General features: G+C 45.2%; 1 protein-coding gene across 1 annotated transcript in view; it reads left to right on the top strand.

The window, feature by feature from the left end:
• MERTK (MER proto-oncogene, tyrosine kinase) overlaps nucleotides 1–23,370 on the top strand; it is an 89,455-nt gene that overhangs the window by 27,660 nt on the left and 38,425 nt on the right. Inside the window, exons 3-6 of the mRNA XM_031441245.2 lie at nucleotides 3,356–3,456; nucleotides 6,261–6,434; nucleotides 18,023–18,109; nucleotides 20,597–20,712. Of these exons, the coding sequence (XP_031297105.2) occupies nucleotides 3,356–3,456; nucleotides 6,261–6,434; nucleotides 18,023–18,109; nucleotides 20,597–20,712 (478 nt within the window). The remainder of the gene's footprint in view (nucleotides 1–3,355; nucleotides 3,457–6,260; nucleotides 6,435–18,022; nucleotides 18,110–20,596; nucleotides 20,713–23,370) is intronic.

Raw genomic sequence — 23,370 nt, forward strand, 5'->3', positions numbered from 1 at the left:
GAGCTCACCCTCCACAGGCTTCCTGGGCCCTTTCGTGTTGGAAAAGGCCATGTTTTTCCTACGCCTACCACCTTGAGGGTGTTTGGCCGGATACAGAATTCAAAAGGAAAATCATTTCCTATTGTCATCTTGAATCATTGATATGTTTCCTTTTCACTCCCGGAGTTGTTCTTGAGAAGTATGACGCTGTTCTGATTCACTCGTAAATTACCTGCTTTTCCTCTTCTCTGGTAGCTTCTGGGGGTCTCTGCTTTATCTTAGAGGTGTGACAATGCCTGGGGAGGCCGCTTGGTGGATCTTCTCTTTCTCACTGTGCTGCCTTAGGGGCCGGGTGGGGAAAGACCCGTATCTCCAGTCCTGGGCCTTATCTTGAATGATGCCCCCTCCTCCCCGTTCTGTGTTCTTTCTGGAACTCCTTGCTCAGTTGGTGGAATGCCTGGATTGCTATTCTGAACTCAGAGCCTTTCCTGCTGTTTCTGCCGGGGAGCCACTCGCCCATCTCCAGCCTCACCCCCACCCTGCCTGCGGCACGGGAGCATTTACTTGGATGTCTAGAAAGCAATGAGTAGAATTATTTGTGAAAAACCTTTCCTGCGCTATAGGTAAGATGGATTTGAACTTGCTGATTAAGGCAGACACATAGTCCTTCTCACCGGATGATGCTAAACCCCGCCTGACATGAACGACCAAGACCAGCTTTTGATCGTGTTCCGTTTGCATCCTCCTGTTCTGCTCCTAGTCTGAATTTTCCTTGCTGGTTGCTTTCAGGTCCTCCTGGACTTTTGTGCAGGCTGATTTCTGCCACCCAAGGTGTGCCGCTTGGATGTTACTTGTGCCCGCTGGTTTCGTGGGCTCCTGGTGGGCTGTGCTTCAGGCTCGGTGCCTCCCCCCACCCAGGGCTGCTTTCCTGGGGCAGTGCCCTGCCTCCCTCTCTGGCCTTCCCGTCCTCTCTGGTCCCTGGCTCCCTAAGTCATGCAGTAAGCCTGCTACACCGCCAGGGTCCCAGGCCCTGAGCCAGAGCCCAATCTTCAGAAGGCGCAGGTGTTCTCAGCCTGTCTGATCTCATCGTCCATTCTGTCCAGACTCTTCCACAGCGAACTTGCAAAATATGTGGAAAGGACGCTCTCTTCAGTAGCCATGACCTTGGTCTCCATTGGAACTGCCATGAAAACTAGGCTGGTCAGCCTTGCGGAATCTGCAGGAGCTGCTGAAAGCCACTGGTTATTACCCACCATGGGCAATGCACCATCCTAGAGGCCAGATTCTCAGGGGTGGGTCGGCTAGGCCCCTCGTTTGGAGATACTTGTCCTGCAAGGTCTCTTTCCATCTTCTCCTGGTGACCTCTAGGCATTGCAACATTCAACTCCTGCCCTAAAGCATGGAGAGACCCGGCCTTCCCTCGACCCTTGCGTCCCCTCCAAGTCCAGCCGTCATTCACCAGGTGTGGTCATTCACCAGGTGCGGCCCAGAATTACATCACTCCTGCACAGAAATGAGGGGAGAGGCAAAGACAGAGCATTCCCAGTCAGTGGGGCACTGCTTAGATTGGCACATCAGGAAATGCAGGTGACAGGGGACCATCATTGCTGGGTCCTGGGACCATTAAGGAGGCGATGTTAACCCAAGTAGCTCTGGTCCCTCTAGTTCTGACTGGTGCCATTCTTGACATGTATTTTAGTCACTCTGTTTATCCTAGGCTAATAGGGACCTGCAGAATGGTATTGTTGGGGAGAAGCTGTATTTACGATGGTCAGTGTTCTGAAAACTGCGCGTTCTCGAGGCCAGGGGCCCTCACCGCCACGTGTCAGCTCCTGATGCTACTGCGCTGTGTTAATTACCCGGGCAGTTGCCCCTGGACAAGGATGGGGCCCCTCCAACCTTGCCAGCTTCCTGGTCCCTTTTGAGCCTTAAGCCTCAGCCCTTGGCATGTCACGGACGGATTTTGTTTTGCTTTAGTTGTATTGGGGAGCAAGTCCTAGTAAGGCAGGCAGACCACTCCACGTTTTTCTCCTTTTTCCCTTTTTCCTCTGGTCACAGTCTTCTTTGCTGTGTCTGATGAGCAGGGAAGAAATCAGTGCCTTGGGGCTGATAAAGGCTTCCTTTCTTGGGGAGCATCTGAGCGTTTCAAAGCGTTCCTCATTCTCTTAACCCTCCCCACCCCAGCTGAGAGTGGATTTCATGTATGTGGTGTAACTCCCCGTTTGAAAACACATTGGGAAATTGGAAAGAGGACTCTGAACCTCTTAGAACCAAGGCCGCCCATTTATAGCAGATATTTATGACATATCATGGTCACACTGGAATATGAGGAAAACAAAAGGAAGGCGATTTATAAACAGTATGAATATGAGCCTGTAAAGGCTGGGCATGACGGCATCAGGAGAGATAAGAAAGCCCACGGAGACTTGCACCTGGTGCGCAGCCGTGTGCACGGCGGCTGCAGATGGAGCCAGCCGTCAGTGACTCATTTTCCAGATGAAGACCGAGTCACAGCAGAGCTCCAAACAGGACGGGGGATAGCGGCCCTCCCTTTGCATGGTCCTGGGAAATTCGGTGGCTATTAACACTAGGCAAAGTACTTTGTGTGCATGTACAATGCGATGAGGTTCTAGTCTCAGAAGGTCACGTGGGACGTGGAAAAGTCGCCCCTGGCCCCTAAAAGCCAGGTTGCCCCCTACTTACTGTGAGCATCTAATACAACCCCACACATTTGCAAAATGCCTTGAGGGGCTGTACTCTGATCGAGAGACCCCTGACGTAGAGCCTGCCACAGAAATCCAGACAAGTGACAACATACACACGCCAGAGGTCTTCAGAGAGACAGAACCGGTAGGATATATGTAGACAGATATACGTGCGCACGCACACACACACACACACACACACATAAACATTAAGGGAGAGTGAGAGAAATTTAAGGATTGGCTAATGTAATTGTGGGTGCTGCCAAATCTGAAATCTGTGGGGTGTCAGCAGGAGATCCAAGGAGGGGCTGATGCTGCAGTCCTGAGTCCCAAGGCAGTTTGAAGGCAGAGTTCCTTCTTCCTCGGAGGACCTGTCTGTGCACCCGTCATTTAACTGACGAAACAAGGCCCATCCGTGTGACGGAGGGTAATCTGCTTTACTCTGAGTCTCCTGATTTAAAAGTCCATCACATCTGAAAAATATCTTCACAGAAAACTGTCTTTACATCTAGACTAATGGCTGACCAAACATCTGGGTGCCATGACCTAGCTGTGTTGACACACGGGGTTAACCATCACAGCGAATCACAAAGAGGTTGAAGAATGTTCTGTTGCCATCGCAGGACCATGGAAGGTCGTCACCGTAAATATCTTTGTGTTTTTCTCTAAAGCATAACCAGCGTGCAGCGTTCAGACAATGGGTCGTATATCTGCAAGATGAAAATAAACAATGAAGAGATCGTGTCTGAGCCGATCTACATCGAGGTGCAAGGTGAGTCCGGAGGCCCCGGGGTGTCTCGTGGCCACAGAGCTGTTTGTTTTAGAGCTTGCATTAATTGTAACTGGGTGCAAACCTTGCAGATCCATAAACATTGAAATTTTACAAGGCTATCTTTTTAGAGTTTAGGTAGTAATGAAATTAACTCAATTTTGAAAATTTTAGCTCTCTCCAAGACCCTAGGGCTAAGAAAAAAAGAGATTCTGGACCTCCTTGTCCTAAGGTTATTTACCAAAAAAACAAAAAACAAAAAAAACCCAACTGCAGTCTTTTTCTTTTAGGAAGCAAAATACATCCTATTATCCAGTTCTCAGCACTGGCACCAGGTACCACTCACCTGGTCGGTGCCAGTTTGTTTATTACTCAGTATCTTCTATGCAGACGGTGAAACCGGGGAGTGAGCAGTTTTCTTAACTTGGGCTGGCAGTTCAGACGGGGATTCTTTTGGGGGCCTTAGGATTTGTTGGGTGCGTGGTTCAGTGCAAATTCCATGACATGAGACAGGCCTGTTGGGGGGAGAAGCGAAATATCAGGCCAGGAGAAGCAGTCTCTGCCCTTGAGGAACTTGAACCCTAGTGGGAAACGTGAGCTGATGCACAGGTGAGCAAGGCCAGGTGAGCCCAGGTCCTGCATCTCGGGTCTGTGTGCCTGATTCGGCAGTGGCAGGGCCCCTCAAGAAAGGCTTCGAGGTGGAAACTCTCCACCAGCACAGCGGCAGCCCTCTGGGATCTCTGCATCCCCACTCTCTGAGGTGCCCCATCAGCAGAGCCTTCGGTTCATTCACTTTTCTACTTTCTCCCAACCCTCCTCATCATAGGCTTAAAAGAGCGGCTGATGAGCTTTCTAGGGAAATTTGACTAAAGCGGCTCCCACTGAAAGGCGCTGGGCTACCCATCCTTTTGCAGACCTGACCTTGGCACCCACTAGTGCCGCAGGAGGCCTGAGGGCGGGAGGCCCCTCAAGGAGTCTTTCGGAGTTTTGCTTTAAGCCCATCCCACAACAGCCAGAGCATCAGGGTTCGGCCAGCCTCAGCCAGAAGGGATGGTTCCTGCATTGGCTGCTAATCTGGGGAAAATATTCAGAGGACGTTTTACTTGTAAGATCCCAGAAAAATGACAGGGCAGGAACGAGTTAGGTCCAAACAGAGTTTTGCAAAACTTCGAAACATGAGACAAGAACCCCATTTTACCACTCCCACATCATTCCTGCTGGGACCAGATCTGTGAGTTCCCAGTCCCAAAGGAACACAATTTAAATGCCTGAAGTCAGTTAGTTTGATCTGTTAAATTTTTGGCACACGCCCCAAGTAATGACCAACTGGCTTTCTCCGCACTATTCTTAACAGCCCTTCCCCGTGATCCTGGTTCTAGAATCAAAGTGGGAGATCTTGGGATTGTAACTGTGTAACTGTGTCTACGCTGTTTTTCACTTGGAAGAATGTTCAGCCCTATGCAAGTATTCAGATTTTAAAATTTATTATCACCCACCTGAAAGTCTCACACACAATAGGTTGTCCTCAAAAATGGGCAGACCACATCAGTCGGAATGACCATCATCAAAAAAAATCTACAGATAATAACTGCTGGAGAGGGTGTGGAGAGAAGGGACCCTCCTTCACTGTTGATGGGAATGGAAATTGGTGCAGCCTCTATAGAGGACAGTATGGAGGTTCCTTAAAAAACTGCAAGTAGACTTACCACACAATCCAGCAATCTCACTCCTGGATATATCTCTGGAAAAGATGAAAACTCTAATTTGAAAAGATACATGCACCCCAATGTTCATAGCAGCACTATTTATAATAACCAAGGCATGGAAGCAACCTAAGTGTCCGTCGATAGATGAATGGGTAAAGATGATGTGGTGTATATATATATATATATACGTATATATATATATACACACATACATACAAAGGAATATTACTCAGCCATAAATAAGAATGAAATATTGCCATTTGTAGCAACATGGATGGACCTTGAGATTATCATATTAAATGAAGTAAGTCAGACAGAGAAAGACAAATATCATATGATATCACTTACATGTGGAATCTAAAAAAAAAGTTACAAATGAACTTATTTACAAAACAGAAACAGACTCACACACATAGAAAACAAACTTATGGTTACCAGAGGGGAAAGAGAGGGGAGAGATAAATTAGGAGTTTGGGATTAACAGATACACACTACTATATATAAAATAAATAAACAATAAGGACCTACTGTATAGGACAGGGAACTATATGCAATATCTTGTAATAACCTATAATGGAAAAGAATCTGAAAAAGAATATATATGTGTGTGTGTGTGTGTGTGTGTGTGTGTAACTGAGTCACTTTACTGTAAACCTGATAATAATACAGCATTGTAAATAAACTATACTTTAATTCTAAAAAAGGAAAAAAGAATAGATGGGGAAAGCTATCACGTGGCTTTGATTTTACTCTGTGTTTATCGGTGGGGAACCCTGAAAACCTGCCAGCTTGTCCCAGGAGTTTGCGCAACACCCAATTTCAGAACTGCCAGCCTCCCTTCTGGAAAAACCAATTCTGAATCACCAATACAACTCCTTTGGGAAAGTGTCCTAGAAAGCCGGCTGGAACTAGACGGGTGGGAATTAGCCTCTGTGTTCCTTCTTACCCAACTTCAGGGAGGTGACGTCTGGCCGTTGCAGACCAGGGTGGTATACAGAGAGAGTGCCTGTTGACAAGTTCTGGTGCAATTCCCACTCCCCTTGGAGCTGTGCCTCCGCTGGTGGGTCTGAAACCTTCTCTCGCTTAACTCTTCCTCTGCAGGACTTCCTCACTTTACCAGGCAGCCCGAGAGCCTGAATGTCACCAGAAACACAGCCTTCAACCTCACCTGTCAGGCTGTGGGCCCGCCCGAGCCCGTCAACATTTTCTGGGTTCAAAACAGCAGCCGTGTTAACGAACAGCCCGAAACGTCCCCCTCCGTTCTGACTGTTCCTGGTGAGTCTGAGTTGTGTGACTTATTTCTGGTTTTCTCTCTAATAGTGGAAGGGAGCCGAAGGTTGGTGACCACTGCTGGGCGCCGCAGCAGGCGGTGGAGGAGGATGAAAGCACAGGTGTGGCAGCAGGGGGAGGGGGCCAGTGATGCGGAGGCAGGTCGGCATCTCGGGGGTCAGAGGTCACAGGGCAGGGTTGGGGCATGGGGACCTGCCCTCCATGGGTGTCTGTGGTTAAACTGGTGAAGTAGCCAGAATCCTTGAGCCTGGGCAGCGGGAGCCCTGCTCACATCTCCCCTGGCAGCGGTGGCCTTGCTGGCTGGGCAGGTCTCGCATTTTAGGAACAGTTGATGTGGAGACCTACCTCAGTGAGGTCTGGCAGCAAGGAAAATGCATTGGTCACGGGGGTGGCTGTGGGATAATTGAGTCACAGTGGGGCTGCGGCTGCCCTGACGGTCAGCGGTCATCTGATTTCCATCGAAATGGGTGTGCCCTGGCTTCGTTCCCATCCTTCCTCCTCTGACAGTGCTTCTGGTGTCGGTGCCATCCATGTTTCTGTCCTGGGGAATCCAGTAGGCTCCCCTGTGGCTCCTCTCACTGTCTTCCAGCAACATCTGGCAAGGTTACCACACCCGAGTCCTCCCTTTCTTTGCGCGTTCAGCAGATGTTTTGCGAGGGACCGCTGCACGCCAGAGGTGAACTCCCGAAAGTGCTGTCTTCCTGGCTTTCTTCCTGCCTCCCTGCCCCTCCTCTACCCTTGACAGGGGTTCTGGACGTGGGGGTGCCCGAGGGCTCAGTCCTGGACCCACTTCTGTTACCTCCGAGATACTCCCACCTGGAGAGTGCCTTGGGAGCCCTGGCTTCAGGACCATCTATGTGATGATGACCTTGAACTTTGTATCTCCAGCTCGGATCTCCCTCCTGAGCTTCGGGCTCCTGTATCCAACCACCTCCTCAGCATTTCCGTGTACTGGATACAGAGGTGTCTTAAAATGAAACTCTTCATATCCCCACTCCGCCCCAGACTTGCTCTGCCCCAGAATTCCCCGTCTTAGTAAATGATATCACCATTTGCCACTTGTCCATCCTTCTTTCTTCTCATTTTCCATGTCGAGTGCATCAGCAGGTTCTGCATCTACAGTACATCTCAAATCTGTCTTTTCTCCATCTCTGCCGTGGTGCCGTCCATGGTACACTTTGCAGACATCTCTTGCCAACACCACTGAGGCAGGTTTCTAACTGGTCTCTTTGCTTCCAGCCTTGTCCTCACTCTTGTCCTTGGTGGCAGATTATGTCCCCTGCCTGCTGGAACCCTTCAGTGGGTTTCTGTTATCTTCGACTGTCACTCAGGGTACCCCCTGCCCCTGCCCATAGGCCCTGCACGCTCTGGTCCCAGATCAACGCTCCAACCCAGCCCCATCCCACCCTTTCCCCCTGCGTGTTGAGTACCAGCCACACTGCTTGTCTTTCATTTTCTCAGAAACATCCTCCTTCTTCCTTGCCTCAGGACCATTGCACTTTCTCTTCTGTCTGCCTACGGTGTTGTTCCCTCTGCCCTTTTTCCCATAACACATCTGAAATATCACTTCCTCACAGAGGCCCTTCTTAACTCTTTTAGGTCCTCCCCACCCCTTTATTGACTCCCAGGCACGTATTCTTGTGGACATCTGTCACTGCAGTCTTCGTTATATATATATAACTACCTATAATTACCCTGTTTATTTGTTTAGTCTCCTTAGAGAATATAGGTTTATTCATGACAAGGACTTTGTCTCTCCCGAGTGCCTGCATGACTCATGGTAGTACTCACTGAATATTTATGGGGAGAAGGAGCCAGCAAGTGAATTCCTCCCCCTCCAAGGTATTGTCTCTGAATTCACTTTTCTTGCTCCTGGCTCCACGAGGAATGTTGCAGTCGTCTCTGCCTTCATCTGAGTTTCCTTTGAGTTTCTCCAAGGAATTGATCATCAAGTGACTTCATGGTTCAAAATCAATTTAAAAAAAATGCATTCCACCCTCTCTAGGATGGTGGCTCTGAAGTGCCATAAAGTAAGATTTCTGGTGCATACAATTAAATATGTAGGTTAAACTGACATACAATTAAATGCGTAGAACTTAAGTGCACGGCTCAACGAGTCCTGATAAACGTGGATACTCCTGTAATTTCAATCAAGATGCAGAATGTTGTCGTCACCCCAGGAAGTTCCTCCTTGCTCCCTTCCGGTCAGCCCCCACCTCCCATAGGTAACCTTGTACCGATGTCTGTTACCATAGATTGATTTTGCCTGTTCTTGAAATTTAAATGAATGAAACCGGAAGGTGTGTGTTCTTTCATGTCAGGCTTCTGCATCTACTGAGATGATCAGCTTTTCTCCTTTATTCTCTTCATATGGCAAATTATATTGGTTTGATTTTCGAATATTAAGCCCATGTTGCACTCCTGGGATAAATTCTACTTGATCACCATGTATGGTGGTGGATTCCATTTGCTAATATTTAGTTAAAGGTTTTTGCATTTATGTTTATTCTGGGGTAACACTGGTTGTGTGTACCGCAAATCGGTTCTGATCCCAGTTACCAGGAATTTGTGCAGACCCCATGGGTTAAAGATGTCTGCCACAAGACTGCCCTCACTTAAGCGGCCAGCTACAAGTCTCCAGGGGGTCCCTAAGCCACCCATACCTCTTATTGACTGGCTATAAATTTGGAGGTTCCCATGACCCCCTTGGTTTCAATAATTTGCTAGAACAACTCACAGAACTCAGGCAAGTGCTATATTTACAATTATAGTTTTATTACAAAGGACACTCATGGGGGGAGATCTGGGAGGGTCCCAAATGCAGAGCTTTCTTGCCCTTCCCTGGTGGAATTAGAGTCTGTCACCTCCTGGCACAGCAATGTATCCGCTGAACAAGAAACTCTACTGAGCTTTGGGGTCCAAAGTTCTTATTGGGGTTTCATTACAATGTAGGCGTCACTGATTAAATCATCAGCCCTGTGCTTGAACACGAGCTCTAACCTCCCTCTTACCCCTGGAGGTCTGGAGGTTGGGCTAATGTCACGTGGATCAAAGCCCCAACCCTCTCATTTCATGGTCAGTCATTCCGGTGACCCGTCCCTATCCTGAATTCTCTCATTAGCATAACAAAGCCACTCCTCTTCCTCAGAAAATTGCAAGAGATGAAAGCTAGTCAAAGTCTTTACCATACAACAATGTTCATGAAGGAGAGCAGTGTGATTACTGCATATTATTTATTCATTAGTTTAGCCCCATCACCCAGCATATTGCTCGGCACATCAGAACTGTGCGAATGAATGAATGAATGGACAAACTGGTGAATTTTAAACAGTCCTCAAGTCTTAAACGCCCCTTCCCGAGGACAAAGACATAGTGATGGTGAAGTAACTTGTATTCGTGTCACTGCTTTTGCATTTAAACTCTTTTTCATCTTTTCTCATTTATACCTCTAGTGAGTTCTGGGAAGTGGATAGTACAGGAATTTTTTTTTTCTTTTGCATCCATTTTGCAGCCCCAAAAGGCTTAAAGAAATCTGCGGAGAGAGGATCTAGGGTGCAGGATTCAGGCTGCAGAGCATGCTCTGGGTACCTCAAGTCACACCAATTCAGCTACTGCCGACTCTTCCCAAGCATCCAAACTTTGTAGCCTTGTGATAAAACTACATAAAAGCTATTCTTATTTGCATCTGTTTTTAACTTACTTGGAGGATGCTTTTGTGTGATATGCGGGCCCCTCCCAGTAGACAGTGCACGTCTGGGGAGCTGGATGCTCAGGCTCTTTTGACTTGAGATGCCTTTCGGGGGGCTTTGTGCCCACGCAGCACCTCACGTGCTGATGTAAAGTCTGAATGTTTGCAGGGCACAGTGTTCTATCTTGATGTTAACCCCGACGCAAACTTTCCCCATCCCTTCTGCCGAGAGAATGCTAAGTAGGGAAGTGGGTTAAAGAGCCCTGGTTGTTGAGGCTGCTTTGAGCAGGCACATTTATGAACAGGAAGGTCATACACTTTCCCTCTGGATGCCAGATTGTTTTTCTCCTCTGTGATGTAAGCGCTGTCTTTAAGAAACATGAGCAAAGAAGTACTTTGTCTAAAGGGCATTTATTCTGAGTCAACAAAGCCAAACTCAAATGTTACATGCTATGTGATTCCATTTATATAGCATTCTAAAAATGACAGCGTTAGAGTGGTGGGGACAGATCAGCTCCTGCCGGGGGTTAGACTGGGGACAGGATGCTCCTAAAAGGAGCCGGGGGTGGGCTCCTTTTTGGTGATGGAACAGCTCTGTATCTGTACACAAATCTCTACCTGTCGTAAAATTTCATAGAATAACCCACTCCTCCTTCCCCGTCCTCACAATTAAACAAAAACAAGAACTGGTGAAATCTGAATAGGGTCTGTATTTTAGTTAATAGTATTGTACTGAAGTCACTTTCTTGGCTTTAATCATTTTACTATGATAACACAAGACCTCATCATCAGGGGAAGCTGGGTGAAGGGTGTGCAGGCACTGTGTACTATTTCTGCAGTTTCTTGTGAATTGAAAATTATTTCGAAGCAAAGTTTTGTTTTGTTTTGTTTTGTTTTCCAAAGAAGTATTTTGTCACGGGCAAAATCAAATCCCAAGATAAAGAGCAGAACTGCAGAAACCTTTTGCTGCGTGGCGTTTAGTGGTGGGATGATTTTTAGGTTAGTGGTCGCATTTCAGGTCACTGGTTAAGATCTCCAGCTTGACAGACTGATGCCAGCTCACCACTGTGTGTCCTTGGACAAGTTACTCACCTTCATAACATAAAAGACGGGTAATAGCAGTGTCTACTTCCTCGAGCATTTATGAGGACTCGTGAAATAATGAACGTAAAGGCCTTGGTACAGAAGCAACTTACAAGAATGACTCAGATGTTACCTGTTACAAATTTTTTTTATGTAATAGTTACCAACTCCTTGTCAATTCTGAGCTCCTTTTCTGCTGAGAGTGGGGGACTGAGGCTGATCTTTCTGGTTTTTACTTTTAGGAAGTGCTCATTCTACTTCATTTCATTCTAAATCCACATTTAGAAAGAAACTAAGCTAGTTTTGGTTTTAGGTAATTGGATATAGTTCTTAATATTCATTGTAATAACAAAAGTAATAATAGTAACTAGAATTTGTATAAATCAATTCATAATTCTCAGTGCTTTTGATAAAGATTTACTTTGAGCCTCATAGAGACCTGTGATGTAGTTAGAGATTTTTAATTCCCATTTTACAGATCAGGAAAAAAATCTGAAGGAATTATGGGACCTATTTGCCTAAGTGCTAGTCTTTGTATGGCCGCTGGAATGATCCTCACAAAACACAGGTTAGAGGACACTTAGAGGACAAAGTCCTGTCCCATATGTTCCCTCTGCTTAGAACCTTCCCTCACCACGTAGGATTTGGCCCCTTCCCTCCCCTTAAGTCCTTCCTCAGAGGACATTTCTCAAGGAGCCACCTCTGACCCTCATATTTAAAATCACAACCACTTCGCCACGCACTCCTGACCCTCTGATCCTCTCCTGTTTTTCCATGGTACTAATCACCTTCTCATAGAGCATGCAGTTTACTTATTTATTACGGTTTTTATTTCTCACCGACTTCCCTCCATGAGAGTATGAGCTCTAGAAGGGCAGAGGTCCTTGTTTTATTCCTGGATAGATCCCAAGTGCCTGGGGAAACATCTGGCATATAGTAAGTACTCAGTAAATGTTTGTTGAGTGAATGAATTCAAGGCAGCTATTGAGGTCCAAGTTGGTAAGTGTAAGTCCTCCATTTATGCAGCGTGTTTTTCTATTCCTTGCCTCTTTGGGTAGAAAGATGAATACTAGGGGAAAAAATTAAAAGGGCAGGATTGCTTAACCCAAAACTCAAAGAACTGCCCCAACCGTGCTCTTACAAGCTGCTTCCTCCGCACTTCTCATTGTCCATCCCTCAGGGGAGCATCCTGTTGCTGAATGTTCCATCGAAGTCCTTATGTCAGAGGCTATTTTTTTTCATTGAAGTATATTCAGTTTACAATGTTGTGTCCATTTCTGGTGTACAGCACAATGCTTCAGTCATACATGTACATACGTATATTCATTTTCATATTTTTATTATAGGTTACAAAATACTGGATATAGTTCTCTATGCTATACAGTATAAACTTGTTGTTTAACTATTTTATAAATAGTATCTGCAAGTCTCGGATTCCCAATTTATCCCTTCCTACCCCCTCCCGCCTGGTAACCATACGTTTGTTCTCCGGGTCTGTGAGTCTGTTTCTGTTTTGTAAATAAGTTCATTTGTGTAATTTTTTTTTAGAGTCTACATATAACTGATATAATATGGTATTTTTCTTTCTCTTTCTGGCTTACTTCACTTTGATTGACAATCTCCAGGTCCATCTGTGTTGCTGCAAATGGCGTTATTTTATTCTTTTTTATGGCTGAGTAATATTCCATTGTGTATGTATATATACACCACACCTTCTTTATCCAGTCATCTGTCAATGGGCATTTAGGTTGTTTCTATGTCTTGGCTGTTGTAAATAGTGCTGCTGTGAACAGGGGGGTAGAGGCTATCTTTTTTTTAAACCAGTAGAGGGCCAAGCAAGAGCAGCATGAACTGTCATAATGGAGTTGGGTGAGATGTGATGGAGAAAGGGAGATGGTCAGGAGAAGGGGACACAGCAAAGGGTGACATGGAGGCTCTGGTGCCGAGGACACTAAGGAGAGCAGGTAGTAGGGTGGAGACTTGAGGGGTGGTGCATGATTTTCTCCCTGGATAGCCACAAGGGTCTGGACTATAAACCGTCAAAGTCTCTTTCAACCTGGTGGTTATTGTTCATCCAGAGGAAGAACAGAAAAGTGAGGGGCCGCTGTCTTTCTTCACACACATTGGTTGCTGTATTCAATGCAGGCTTGTAGACGAGTCTCCAGCTGGGAAGCTGTCATTAAACCAAAAATGTGTAACTGAATCCATTGAGCAAAGAAGCCTGTATCTGGCCTTAAGTTTTGGCCCATCTAGTTCTGGAGGAAGTTGGCTTGAGTTTGAACCAGTTCCCATTTCTCTCTGCTGGCGTCTGTTTGGCCTGCGGGCATGAACCACCTCATCATCCCGGGAAGAAATGCTCTCATAGGAGCTTTGGCCCCTTGTGGGCAGTTCTGACTCGGGGTGGGTGCCTTGTGCCAGGGGATTGGCTCCAGACTGTGGTCCTGACTTTGTGTGTGCACTCTGAAGAGAAACAGGACTGAAGAACAGTGGGTCTCAGTGATCTTATTTGGGGATCTGTAACTGGAGAGCGGATCCCAAGGACATAAATCCATCCAGGGCTGCTCTTCCCCGCAACAACAAGTTGGGAATGTGACCTGTAGTTTGTATTCAAGTATTTCCCAAGAGTTTTGACAAGAGTAATTGAAGTGGAAGGACTGGTTTTTGCCTGTAAATGTCTGCTCGAATATATAAAAAATGTCAGTTGCGTAGCAACTCCCAGTGTCTCCTGATGGAGCCAAAGCTGAGTTTTCTAAATATAAGCCAAGTTTTGCAAGTTCACGGAGCCTGGCGAAATGGGCATCTCAGTTGGGAGCTTACGACCTGGGAGGTTAAAGGTGCTGCTTCATTTCACTGAAAGCCCAGTGTCCCAGGCCATCCTGTGACATAGGGATCAGCACTGGAGCCCCAGGCGGCGGCTCAAAGGGGTCAGTGTCGTCATCCTCACCCAGTGTCTTCTTTCCCAGAAAGAATAGCTGACAAAGTGCGCATGTCCCAAGGCTATGCTGGTTCTTCTTTTTCACCTTCTGCATCCTTATCTCTCCCTCACTTTACAAAAAAAAAGAGACCTCCCTCTGACTTACCTGGAGTCACTACGGGGCACCAGTTCTCAAAGGAAAACTGTTTTGATCTGCTGTGCACTAAATAAGTGTAAGGATAATCAGTCTAGAACAATGTTTGTTTTCCAGTTTCATTCCATATGTGTAATTTTGTCACCGAGAAATGCCATAGGGCAATTAATCAATGACTAAACACACCTGTGTGTGCCAGTAGGAGAAAATTCTGCAGGGGAAGTGGAAAAGTCACGATGGAAAACCGATTGCTGGGGAGACCCAGCTTCAGTGGGTGAAGCTGGGTCTCCCATCCCAGTAATATGTAGGTTGCATAGGACTCTAAAGGAGTTTTACTTTGAAATATCAGGATATTCAGGGTACCCAAGGTTACTTTTTTTTTTCGAAGTTACATTTTTTTTTTGAAGCTGTTTAAATTATGAACAAGTTAAGATGCAAACCTCCAAATGGGTAAGAGGCTACATATATTTTTCAAAATTCTTTGGGAGGAATACAAGCAGAAGATACAAAGACTCCTCGAGGCAGTGGGGTCACAGATGTCCTTTTATAGATGTGGCTGATGGGTTTGAAATAAATATTCCTCTTCAATGAAATAAATATTTTCTAGATCATCACACAAACTGTTAGCAGTTTCATCTCGCACGAGAGGAGGTGACCTGATGTGCAAAGAGCTGGCTCCTACCTGGAACTTCAGCCTCCTAGCACTTGGACTTAGAGGATCTAATTAAGCAATCTAACTTGGGATTTTCCTGCAGTCTGAGGGAAAACCTCCTCATCTTGGAAAAGTGAAATATCTGAAGTAGCTGTCATATTCTGATCTGATATTATTTAGAAGAAGTCAGAGGTCACCACAGAACTGTAGGACAGAGATGCCCAGCTTCAGTGTTCCCTTTAGGGGCCATGTCTAGCCAATAGACCTCAGATACCAGGACAGACTTCCATCTGGATGGAAAGAGCAAACAGCCAGCACTGACTTTTCTGTGCACAGCTCACCCCTCAGGAGAGGCACCGACACAAAGAGGATGGGACTTGCGTTTCTTCCCAGAACTTCTCCCAGGCTGCGTGGCCCGGCCTCAGTGCAGCACTGACCACGCGGGCATCCAACGTGGATGCTCTTTCTCGGCTGATGCCCGGCTGGGTTTCCCTCAGCAGCTTGTTTCAAATACTTAATTACTCCGTTAGTGACAAGCTTTGGATTTTAAAATGATCAGATGGAAAATGCCCTGCACAAGTAGCTGGATAGAAGAAAACAAAATCAGCCTTTCAGGCAAGAAGCAAATGGTGGCGTGTTTTCAAGAATTTTATCTGTCTTTCTCCAGTTCATGGCCTAAACTCTGTGCCAGATGACGCCTTGTGTACCAGAGAAGGTTTCCAGATTCAGCTAGATGATATATATGGCTATGCTTTTAAGAAATAACCTAAAAAGTTTTAGAATAGTTTTATTAGATTTAGAGAAAAATTGTGTACCATCTCGAAGAGTATTCCCATTAAACCCTACCTCCTGCCACAATTATTAACGTCTTATATTGACTGCTGTGGTACGTTTGTTACAATTAATGAACCCATCCTGATTCATCATGTTTTAACAACTATACTTAATGTGACATAGTACAGTGTACCATAAAAAGATTATTTCACTTCCTTATATCCATTGCATTATTTTTAGAACTTAGCATAATAAAGCAGGAATGAAAGATTCACCAATAGGTTTGTAGGTTCAGCGTCTCCGGAGAGATGATCACAGGCATTTTTGAGATTTTTGGGAGGCAGTGGAACTTCCGGCTACTTGATGTCTTGTTGAGCAGCCATTCCAAGCATGCCTCTTTCTTTTTTTTTAATTTTATTTTTTATTGCTGTGTAGTTGATTTACAATGTTAGTTTCAAGTGTACAGCAAAGCAATTCAGTTATACGTGTGTGTGTGTGTGTGTGTATGTATATATATATATAAATATATATATACTTCAGATTCCTTCCCTTTATGTTATTACAAGATACTGAATATTGTTCCCTGTGCTCTACAGTAGATCCCTGTCGTTTTATGTATAGTAACCCCAAACTCCTAATTTATCCCTCCCCAATCCTTTCCCCTTTGATAACCATGGTTTGTTTTCCAAGCATGCCTCTTTATCTCATTGAAATGTCCCTTCAGTAAATGTAAGCCTTAAAGCAGCGTGAGCTGATGATTCTATCTCTGAAAGTTCCTGGCACATCATAATTAAAGTCTATCCTTTATTCAGATTTCCTTAGTTTTTGTCTAATGTCCTTTCTCTGCTCCAGGGTTTAGTTGTCATGTCTGCTTAGTCTCCTCTTGGTTGTGACAGTTTCTCAAACTTTCCTTATTTTCAGTGACCTTGACAGTTTTGAGGAGTCCCAGTCAGGCTTTTTTGTAGATCATCGCACGGCTTGAACCTGTCTGATGTTTTTCTCCTTTATTCTTGTGATGAGACTTGGGTGATATGTTTTGGGGAGGAGACCACAGAGGGGAAGTGCCGTCTTCATCACATTAACTCGAGGGTACATTCTGTCAACATGACTTCATGGTTGGTCTTGACCTTGACCCTCTGAGCTAATGTTTGTCAGTTTCTCGCCTCTGAAGTTTTCTGATTCCTCTTTCAGTACTGTCCTCTCTGGAAGGAAGTTCTGTGCAGCCCCCGCGTCAGGAGTCAGGGGCTAAGTTCATCCTCCCTGGGGGCAGAGCAGCTACATAAATCACTTGGGATTCTTCAGTATTTTTGTCTCTTCTCACTCTGTTTATCCAGTCATTTGTTTATAGCGGTATAGGGTCATGGATGCTCATTTTATACTTTGGGTTGCAATTTAATGCTACTTTATTTTCTTGCTCAAACTGTTCCAGCTTTGGCCATTGGGAGTTCGTGCAGTTGGCTCCTGTGTCTCTTTGCCGTACCCCCATCACTCTGTGCGTGTGTGTGTGTGTGTGTGTGCGTGTGTGTGTGTGTGTGTGTGTGTGTGTGTGTGTTGTATTTTGCTCCAGGCTTACCTCATCTTTCTTGCTGCAACCTGAGACTCAGCCATTTCTCCGAGGAGCCTGGCAGAGTAGTGTTAGAAACCAGGACCTGGATTACCTTTCTTCTTTTATCCTCAAAATTAAAAAAGCAGCTACTGTTTTTCATTTCCAAGATGTCTTCAAACCTCTGAAATGATAGAATTTTTCTTCCTTCAGCACTAGTGTCTTGTCTTCAAGTCATAGCAATGCCTCATGTTTATATAATAATTCCTCCAATTTTTACTATTACAAAAGGATTCATTACAACAGACCATCTGAAGTATTGAAATCTGTGACTTTTATCCTGCTGTTTCTGGTACCCTGACACGTCCACAACGTGTGACCTACGATATACTGGGCACTGAGTGGCAGGGAGTTGTCTGGGCCAGAATCAGAAACCCAACTTTTCTTGATATTGGGGCCATTCCCATTCCTCCTTGCAGAAATTTAAGAGCTGAACGATACAACTTTGTTAACTAATGTCTCACCATCGGGGGAAAATAAAAGATTTTAATGAATTGCAGCTGCCTTTTAGACCCATGCTTTGCTCCTGGTACCTAGGGTTTAATCTCAGGTTTGTTTTTCAAACACCACCCCATTTTTTAAATTAACTTTGCATTTATGGCTTGAAGCAGTGAACCAAGAAAAGTATGCTGAGATACCGTAGGATTCTGATAAACAGCAGCCTGTCTCTCTGCGGCTGGTCTAATGGGTCTCCTTCTGTTCCAGGGCTGACCGAGACCGCGGTCTTCAGTTGTGAGGCCCACAACGACAAAGGACTAACCGTGTCCAAGGGCGCACAGATCAACATCAAAGGTGAGCGGCGGAGCCGGGTCCCTCCACGTGTTCCGGGAGTGGATGGGGAGGTGCTGTGTGAGCTCTGTAACCACTTGCCTGGGTTTGAGCCCTGGCTTCTCTTTGTGACCTTGGACAAGTCACTTAACCTCGCTGACTTCAGTGTTCCCCTCTGGAAAATGGGGATAATTACAAAACCTACCTCTTCTTGAGGCTTACATGAGATAATCCAGTGAAAGTACTCACAACGGGGCCTGACACATGTCTTTGATATATATCAGCTGTTTCTGCTCAGTCTGAGAAGGAAATAGGCTGAAATGCTCTCCCTTGATCATCTTACTTCCTGTCTTCACTTTTCGCTTTTACCCTGAACTAGTCCCCATTACCCCTTGGAAAGCTCCCAGGTTAGGAGCAGCTTGGGGCACTGATCTGAGAATGGGCTCCGTCCTTCCCTGGGCAGCTGGGGCTGCAGCCAGTCTCCACCAGCAGCTGCTCTGAGAGAGGGAGAAGGTCACAGTCACTCCTTTTTGGGGACCCAGGGCTCCGGTCCCTCTTTCTCCTAATCCCCCCTCCCTCTTGCTTCCTCTGAGCTGGGATGTAACGTAATGAAAGGCAGGTGCTTGAAGGCTCCCCTCATCTGCCTCTTCCTCCTCCTTCTGTGGGACCAAAGGTATTTAAACCTGAAACTTGAAAGAAAAAGAAAACCTAAATACTGTCCTTTTATCCATTTTCAAATCATCTTCTTTAACCTTTCTCCTAGAAAGTCAAGCAAATGTTATGTTTTAGTATTTGCTTCTAATTTAAATATTGAGAAGGAAATGTTGAATTCATATTCCTTTTGGTCTTAATTCTTGGGGAAACAATACATGGAAAAAGCAGAATGTGAATAATGAGTGAAAGTTTGGGTCATGCACAATAAGAGACTCAAAATGACAGAAGAAGTCGTGCTTTAAAGGGGGCTAATGTTTCATTTCAGCAGATCCACTGGTTGAGGCTAAAAGTTCATTGGAAGGAAAAAAGCAAACTGAAAGTTACTCCGGGAGGAACTGTATGACTTCCTTCCTTCATTCCGAATCGTGTTCTTACAATTTTCAAAAGAAATGTTGGGAATTTCAGGAATTCATGAGTGGGCATGAATTTATAAAGACATTTTCATAAAGTATAAACATCTTAAAGTTTAAAAATCTGTAAAATGACAAGCACTTCTTTAATTTTGTGCTTTCAGACAGAATCTCTACTGAGACTTTAAAAAAAAATCTTATGTTTGGGACTTCCATTTATTTAAAAATGTATATCAAAGCAGTCAAGACTTCCTTCTCATCTGTTAGCATCTGTAGTGTACGTGGCCAAAGTTTGATCTGGAAAAGCAGAGCATCTATTTAGGGAAGTGAGTCAGACAAAATGCTGACTCTTTCCCATTCATCAGGCTGTGTTGTAAAGCTGAAACTCCCGAACATGGTACCCACGAATGCTTAATATGGTCCCAGCCTTCCTTCCCCCATCACCCTCACTACCGCGGCACCTCCCCTAGACCTCATGCCTGTGTTAGCTCATTTAGTCCTCACTGCAGTCCAAGGAGCCGTGCCGTCACTGTCCCCCTTAATAGAAGAGGGAACTGGGTTTAGAGGGGGCATTTAACTGTGCTGTGGCCAGACAGCTGGCTAAGCACTGACCAGACTCCCCTGCCCCAGCCTCTAGTGTGTCCTGTGGAGGGGCAGGAGCCCTGGGGTCAGCCAGACCTGAGTTCAGATCTCCATTCTACTGCTTACGAGTCCTGTGACCTTGAGCCTGCTTTCAACTTCTCTGGTCCTCAGTTTCCTCATCCGTAAGTGGGGACTGGAAGGCGACTTCTCTGATAGGGCTCTAGTAATGATGAAATGAAGTCCGTAAGGTTCCTGGCACCTAGTAAGCACTCGAAAACATTGGTCATCATTTTGGGTGAAAAGTGTGGTTATGACTGTTCATTAAGAATTAAATTAGCACAAGAAAATAAAGACCCCCAAACTTGAGATCCTTGTTGGATTCTGATTTGAGTATCTCTTCGTATCCCACGTGCAGCTGAGGTCACCACACATTCACCATGGTATGTCCTCCCGCCACCTCCCTGCAAGCAGGTGCGGTTGGTTCTCTGCTTGAACTGACTCTTACTGGCTTCTTCAGCCTGGAAATCTTCCTTCCTCTGAGATATGCATATGTACACGTGTGCACACGCATGCACGCTCCCGCGACAGCCCTCTTCTCTCAGCATAAAGCGCTCATATCATCACTGGGCAGGAAAACAGGTGCATGTTCCACTTCTCTGGCCCAGGCAGAGCCATCCTATCACTGCAAGACTGATCTGGAGGCGAATACCACCACCCTGGTGTAGGGTGGCTCCTTTTAAAACTTGTATTTAATTTTCCCAATCTCGAGGAACAGAAATAGGCTTGGTATTAATGCATTTATTTGGTAGCTATGGCCTCCTGTGGCTTATAATTGTGTTCATGCGTGTCTTTGTTTTCTACGTAGCAATTCCCTCCCCACCAACTGAAGTCAGGGTCCACAGCAGTACCGCGCACAGCATCCTGATCTCCTGGGTCCTGGGTTTTGATGGATACTCCCCGTTCAGCGATTGCAGCATTCAGGTAAACCTCCAGGGCCAGGAGAGAACCCACTGCGTGGTGCTCTGTGGGTCTGCCTGGTTTTCCTTCCTCCTGAGGATGGGCACGGAGATCAGTTCAACAGCTCCGTTAGGAATCCCTTGACCTCTCCCTGCTCAAAGTCCACCAGGCATGCGCCATTTTGTGGTGTTCTGCCCTTTGGGACTCTGCCTTCTTCCTGTGTGTGGTCCAGGCCCAACTAGAAGAGAAATACGTTTCCAAGATAGAACATCCTGAGACAGTAAAGAATTTTTTTTTTTTAATTTTTGTTGTGGGGGAGGCAATTTGGGTTTATTTATTTATCTATTTTTGATGGAGATACTGGGGATTGAACCCAGGACCTCATGCATGCTACGTATGCACTCTACCATTGAGCTATACCCTCCCCCACCCCCCACCCCAAGAATTAATTCTTAAGGTGCAAAAACACATCTGGCTTGTGAACTCCCAGGCATTTGGGAAGCCAGGTATGTTCCAGCCTAGCTCCTCCTGGGTTGGTGGCCACAAAGGACAGAAAAGCAAGCAAAAAATGGATCATCTTCACTGTTGAACATAGCACCCGAGGCTGTGGCTGCCGGGGAAACCTGGGGATGACAGGCAGAGTCATCACCCATTTTTAGCCACTGCCTAAAACTGTATAAAATAGAGCTGTAAGAAATAGAGGTTAGCGATCCTAAAATGATACCTTGCCATGACGTAGGCTCTGCTCTGAGTGTTCGCTGCATAAACAGGGAAGGGTAGCAACAACAGCACCCTTCCTGGCTGAGTGCCGCCACCCCCCTCCCCACCCCCGTGATGGCCAAGGGACTCTACAGACATTATCTTACTTAAACCCACACCAGCACTGGCAGGCCCAGAGGGCACACACAGCCTGTGACAGCCAAACCAGAATTCAAGCCCAGGAAACTCCGATGCCCAAAGCCATACTCGGGACCATCTGCTTCTCCGAGTCTCAGAAGAGACACTGCATGTGGGAGCAGGTAGTTGAGCACATGTGGATGATCCTCTGAATCCGTTCTGCTTTGTACTTGATCATTCAGTAGGGTCAGGAGTTGTGCTTAGTTTTATAAATGTCTGATTTTATTAGATAAAAACATATTAACCTGACACAGACCAGTCATGCCAACCCAACTGAGAGAGGTGACTTTCAAAGAATTTTGCGTGTTGATCACCAGATGTTTTTAGTACCAAAGGGAGTTCGTTTCTCTGCTCCCATTACCTCCCACTCTTTTCTAACAGCTGTTCCTCCTCTGAAGAGGAAAAAACATGTATTATCCCCAAAATAGTCTCCACCCTCACCCTGCTACCCACACACAGCATTGCTTAATTCTTACCCAACTTTATTTGTAAACCTCCCAAGTACGGGTGTTAGGAATTCTTGTGTCTACAAAGTCTAACCAGGGATGCCCCTTTTTTGAACAGCCTTTTTGAAATATATTTTACATATCATAATAGTCACCCATTTGAAGCATACAATTCAGTGGTTTTTTAGTATATTCAGAATTCTGCAATCATCACCGCTATCTAATTGGGTCTATGTTTATAAGAGTGATTGGCCTGTTTTCTTGTGTTAGCTTTTTGGTATCAAGGTGATACTGGTCTTATAGAAAGAGTTGGGAACTGTTCCCTCCTCTTCCATGTCTTGGAAGAATTTATGAAAGGTTGATGTTTGTGCTTCTTCAGATATTTTATAGAGATTACCAGTGAAGCCATCTAGCCCTAAGCTTTCCTTTGTGGGAAGTTTTTTGAATATTAGCCCAATCTTTTTACTCAGTAGAGATATATTGAGATTTTCTATTTCTTCATGAGTCAGTTTTGGTAGTTTGTGTGTTTCTAGGAATTTTTTCCATTTTTCTTACATTATCTAATTTGTTGGTATACAATTGTTTATAATATTCCATTAGAACCTTTTTTCTTTTGAGGTGAGTAGTAATGTCCTCTCTTTCATTCCTGATTTTAATCATTTGAGTTGTCTCTCTTATTTTTCTTGATCAGCCTAACTAAATGTTTTGTCAATTTTATTGATTTTTTTTTTTGGAAGAAGCAGCTTTGGGGCTCATTAATTTTTTCTGTTGTTTTTCTATTCTCTACTTCATTCATTTCTGCCCTAATGTTTATTTCCTTTCTTCTGTTTACTTTGGCTTAATTTGCTCCCAACTAACCACTGCATTAGCTGCATACCATGAGTTTTGGTATGAAGGGGGGAGGTTCCCATTCATCTCAAGTTTTTTATTTTTTATCATTTTTCTTGAATTTCTTCTTTGTTCTATTGGTTATTCAGGAATGCGTTGTTTAATTTTCACTTAGTTGTGAATTCTCAAATTTTCTTCCTTTGTTGATTGTGTTTAGAAGACACGCTTAGTATGATTTGCATCCTGTTAAATTTGTTAAGGCTTGTTGTATGGCCTAGCATATGATCTATCCTGGAGAATGTTCCACGTGCACTTGAGGAGAATCTGTGTTCAGCTGTGGTTGGGTGGAGTGTTTCTATGTCTGTTAGGTCTAATTGGTTGAGAGTCTCATTTATGTCTTCCATTTCCTTGTTAATCTTCTGTCTTGTAATTTCATCTGTTATTGAAAATGAAGAACTGAGGTCTCGACTATTATTTTTGAATTATCTCTTTCTCTCTTCAACTTCTATCA

This window comes from Camelus dromedarius, chromosome 33 (genome assembly GCF_036321535.1).
Source record: "Camelus dromedarius isolate mCamDro1 chromosome 33, mCamDro1.pat, whole genome shotgun sequence".
In the NCBI taxonomy this organism is placed as follows: Eukaryota; Metazoa; Chordata; class Mammalia; order Artiodactyla; family Camelidae; genus Camelus; species Camelus dromedarius.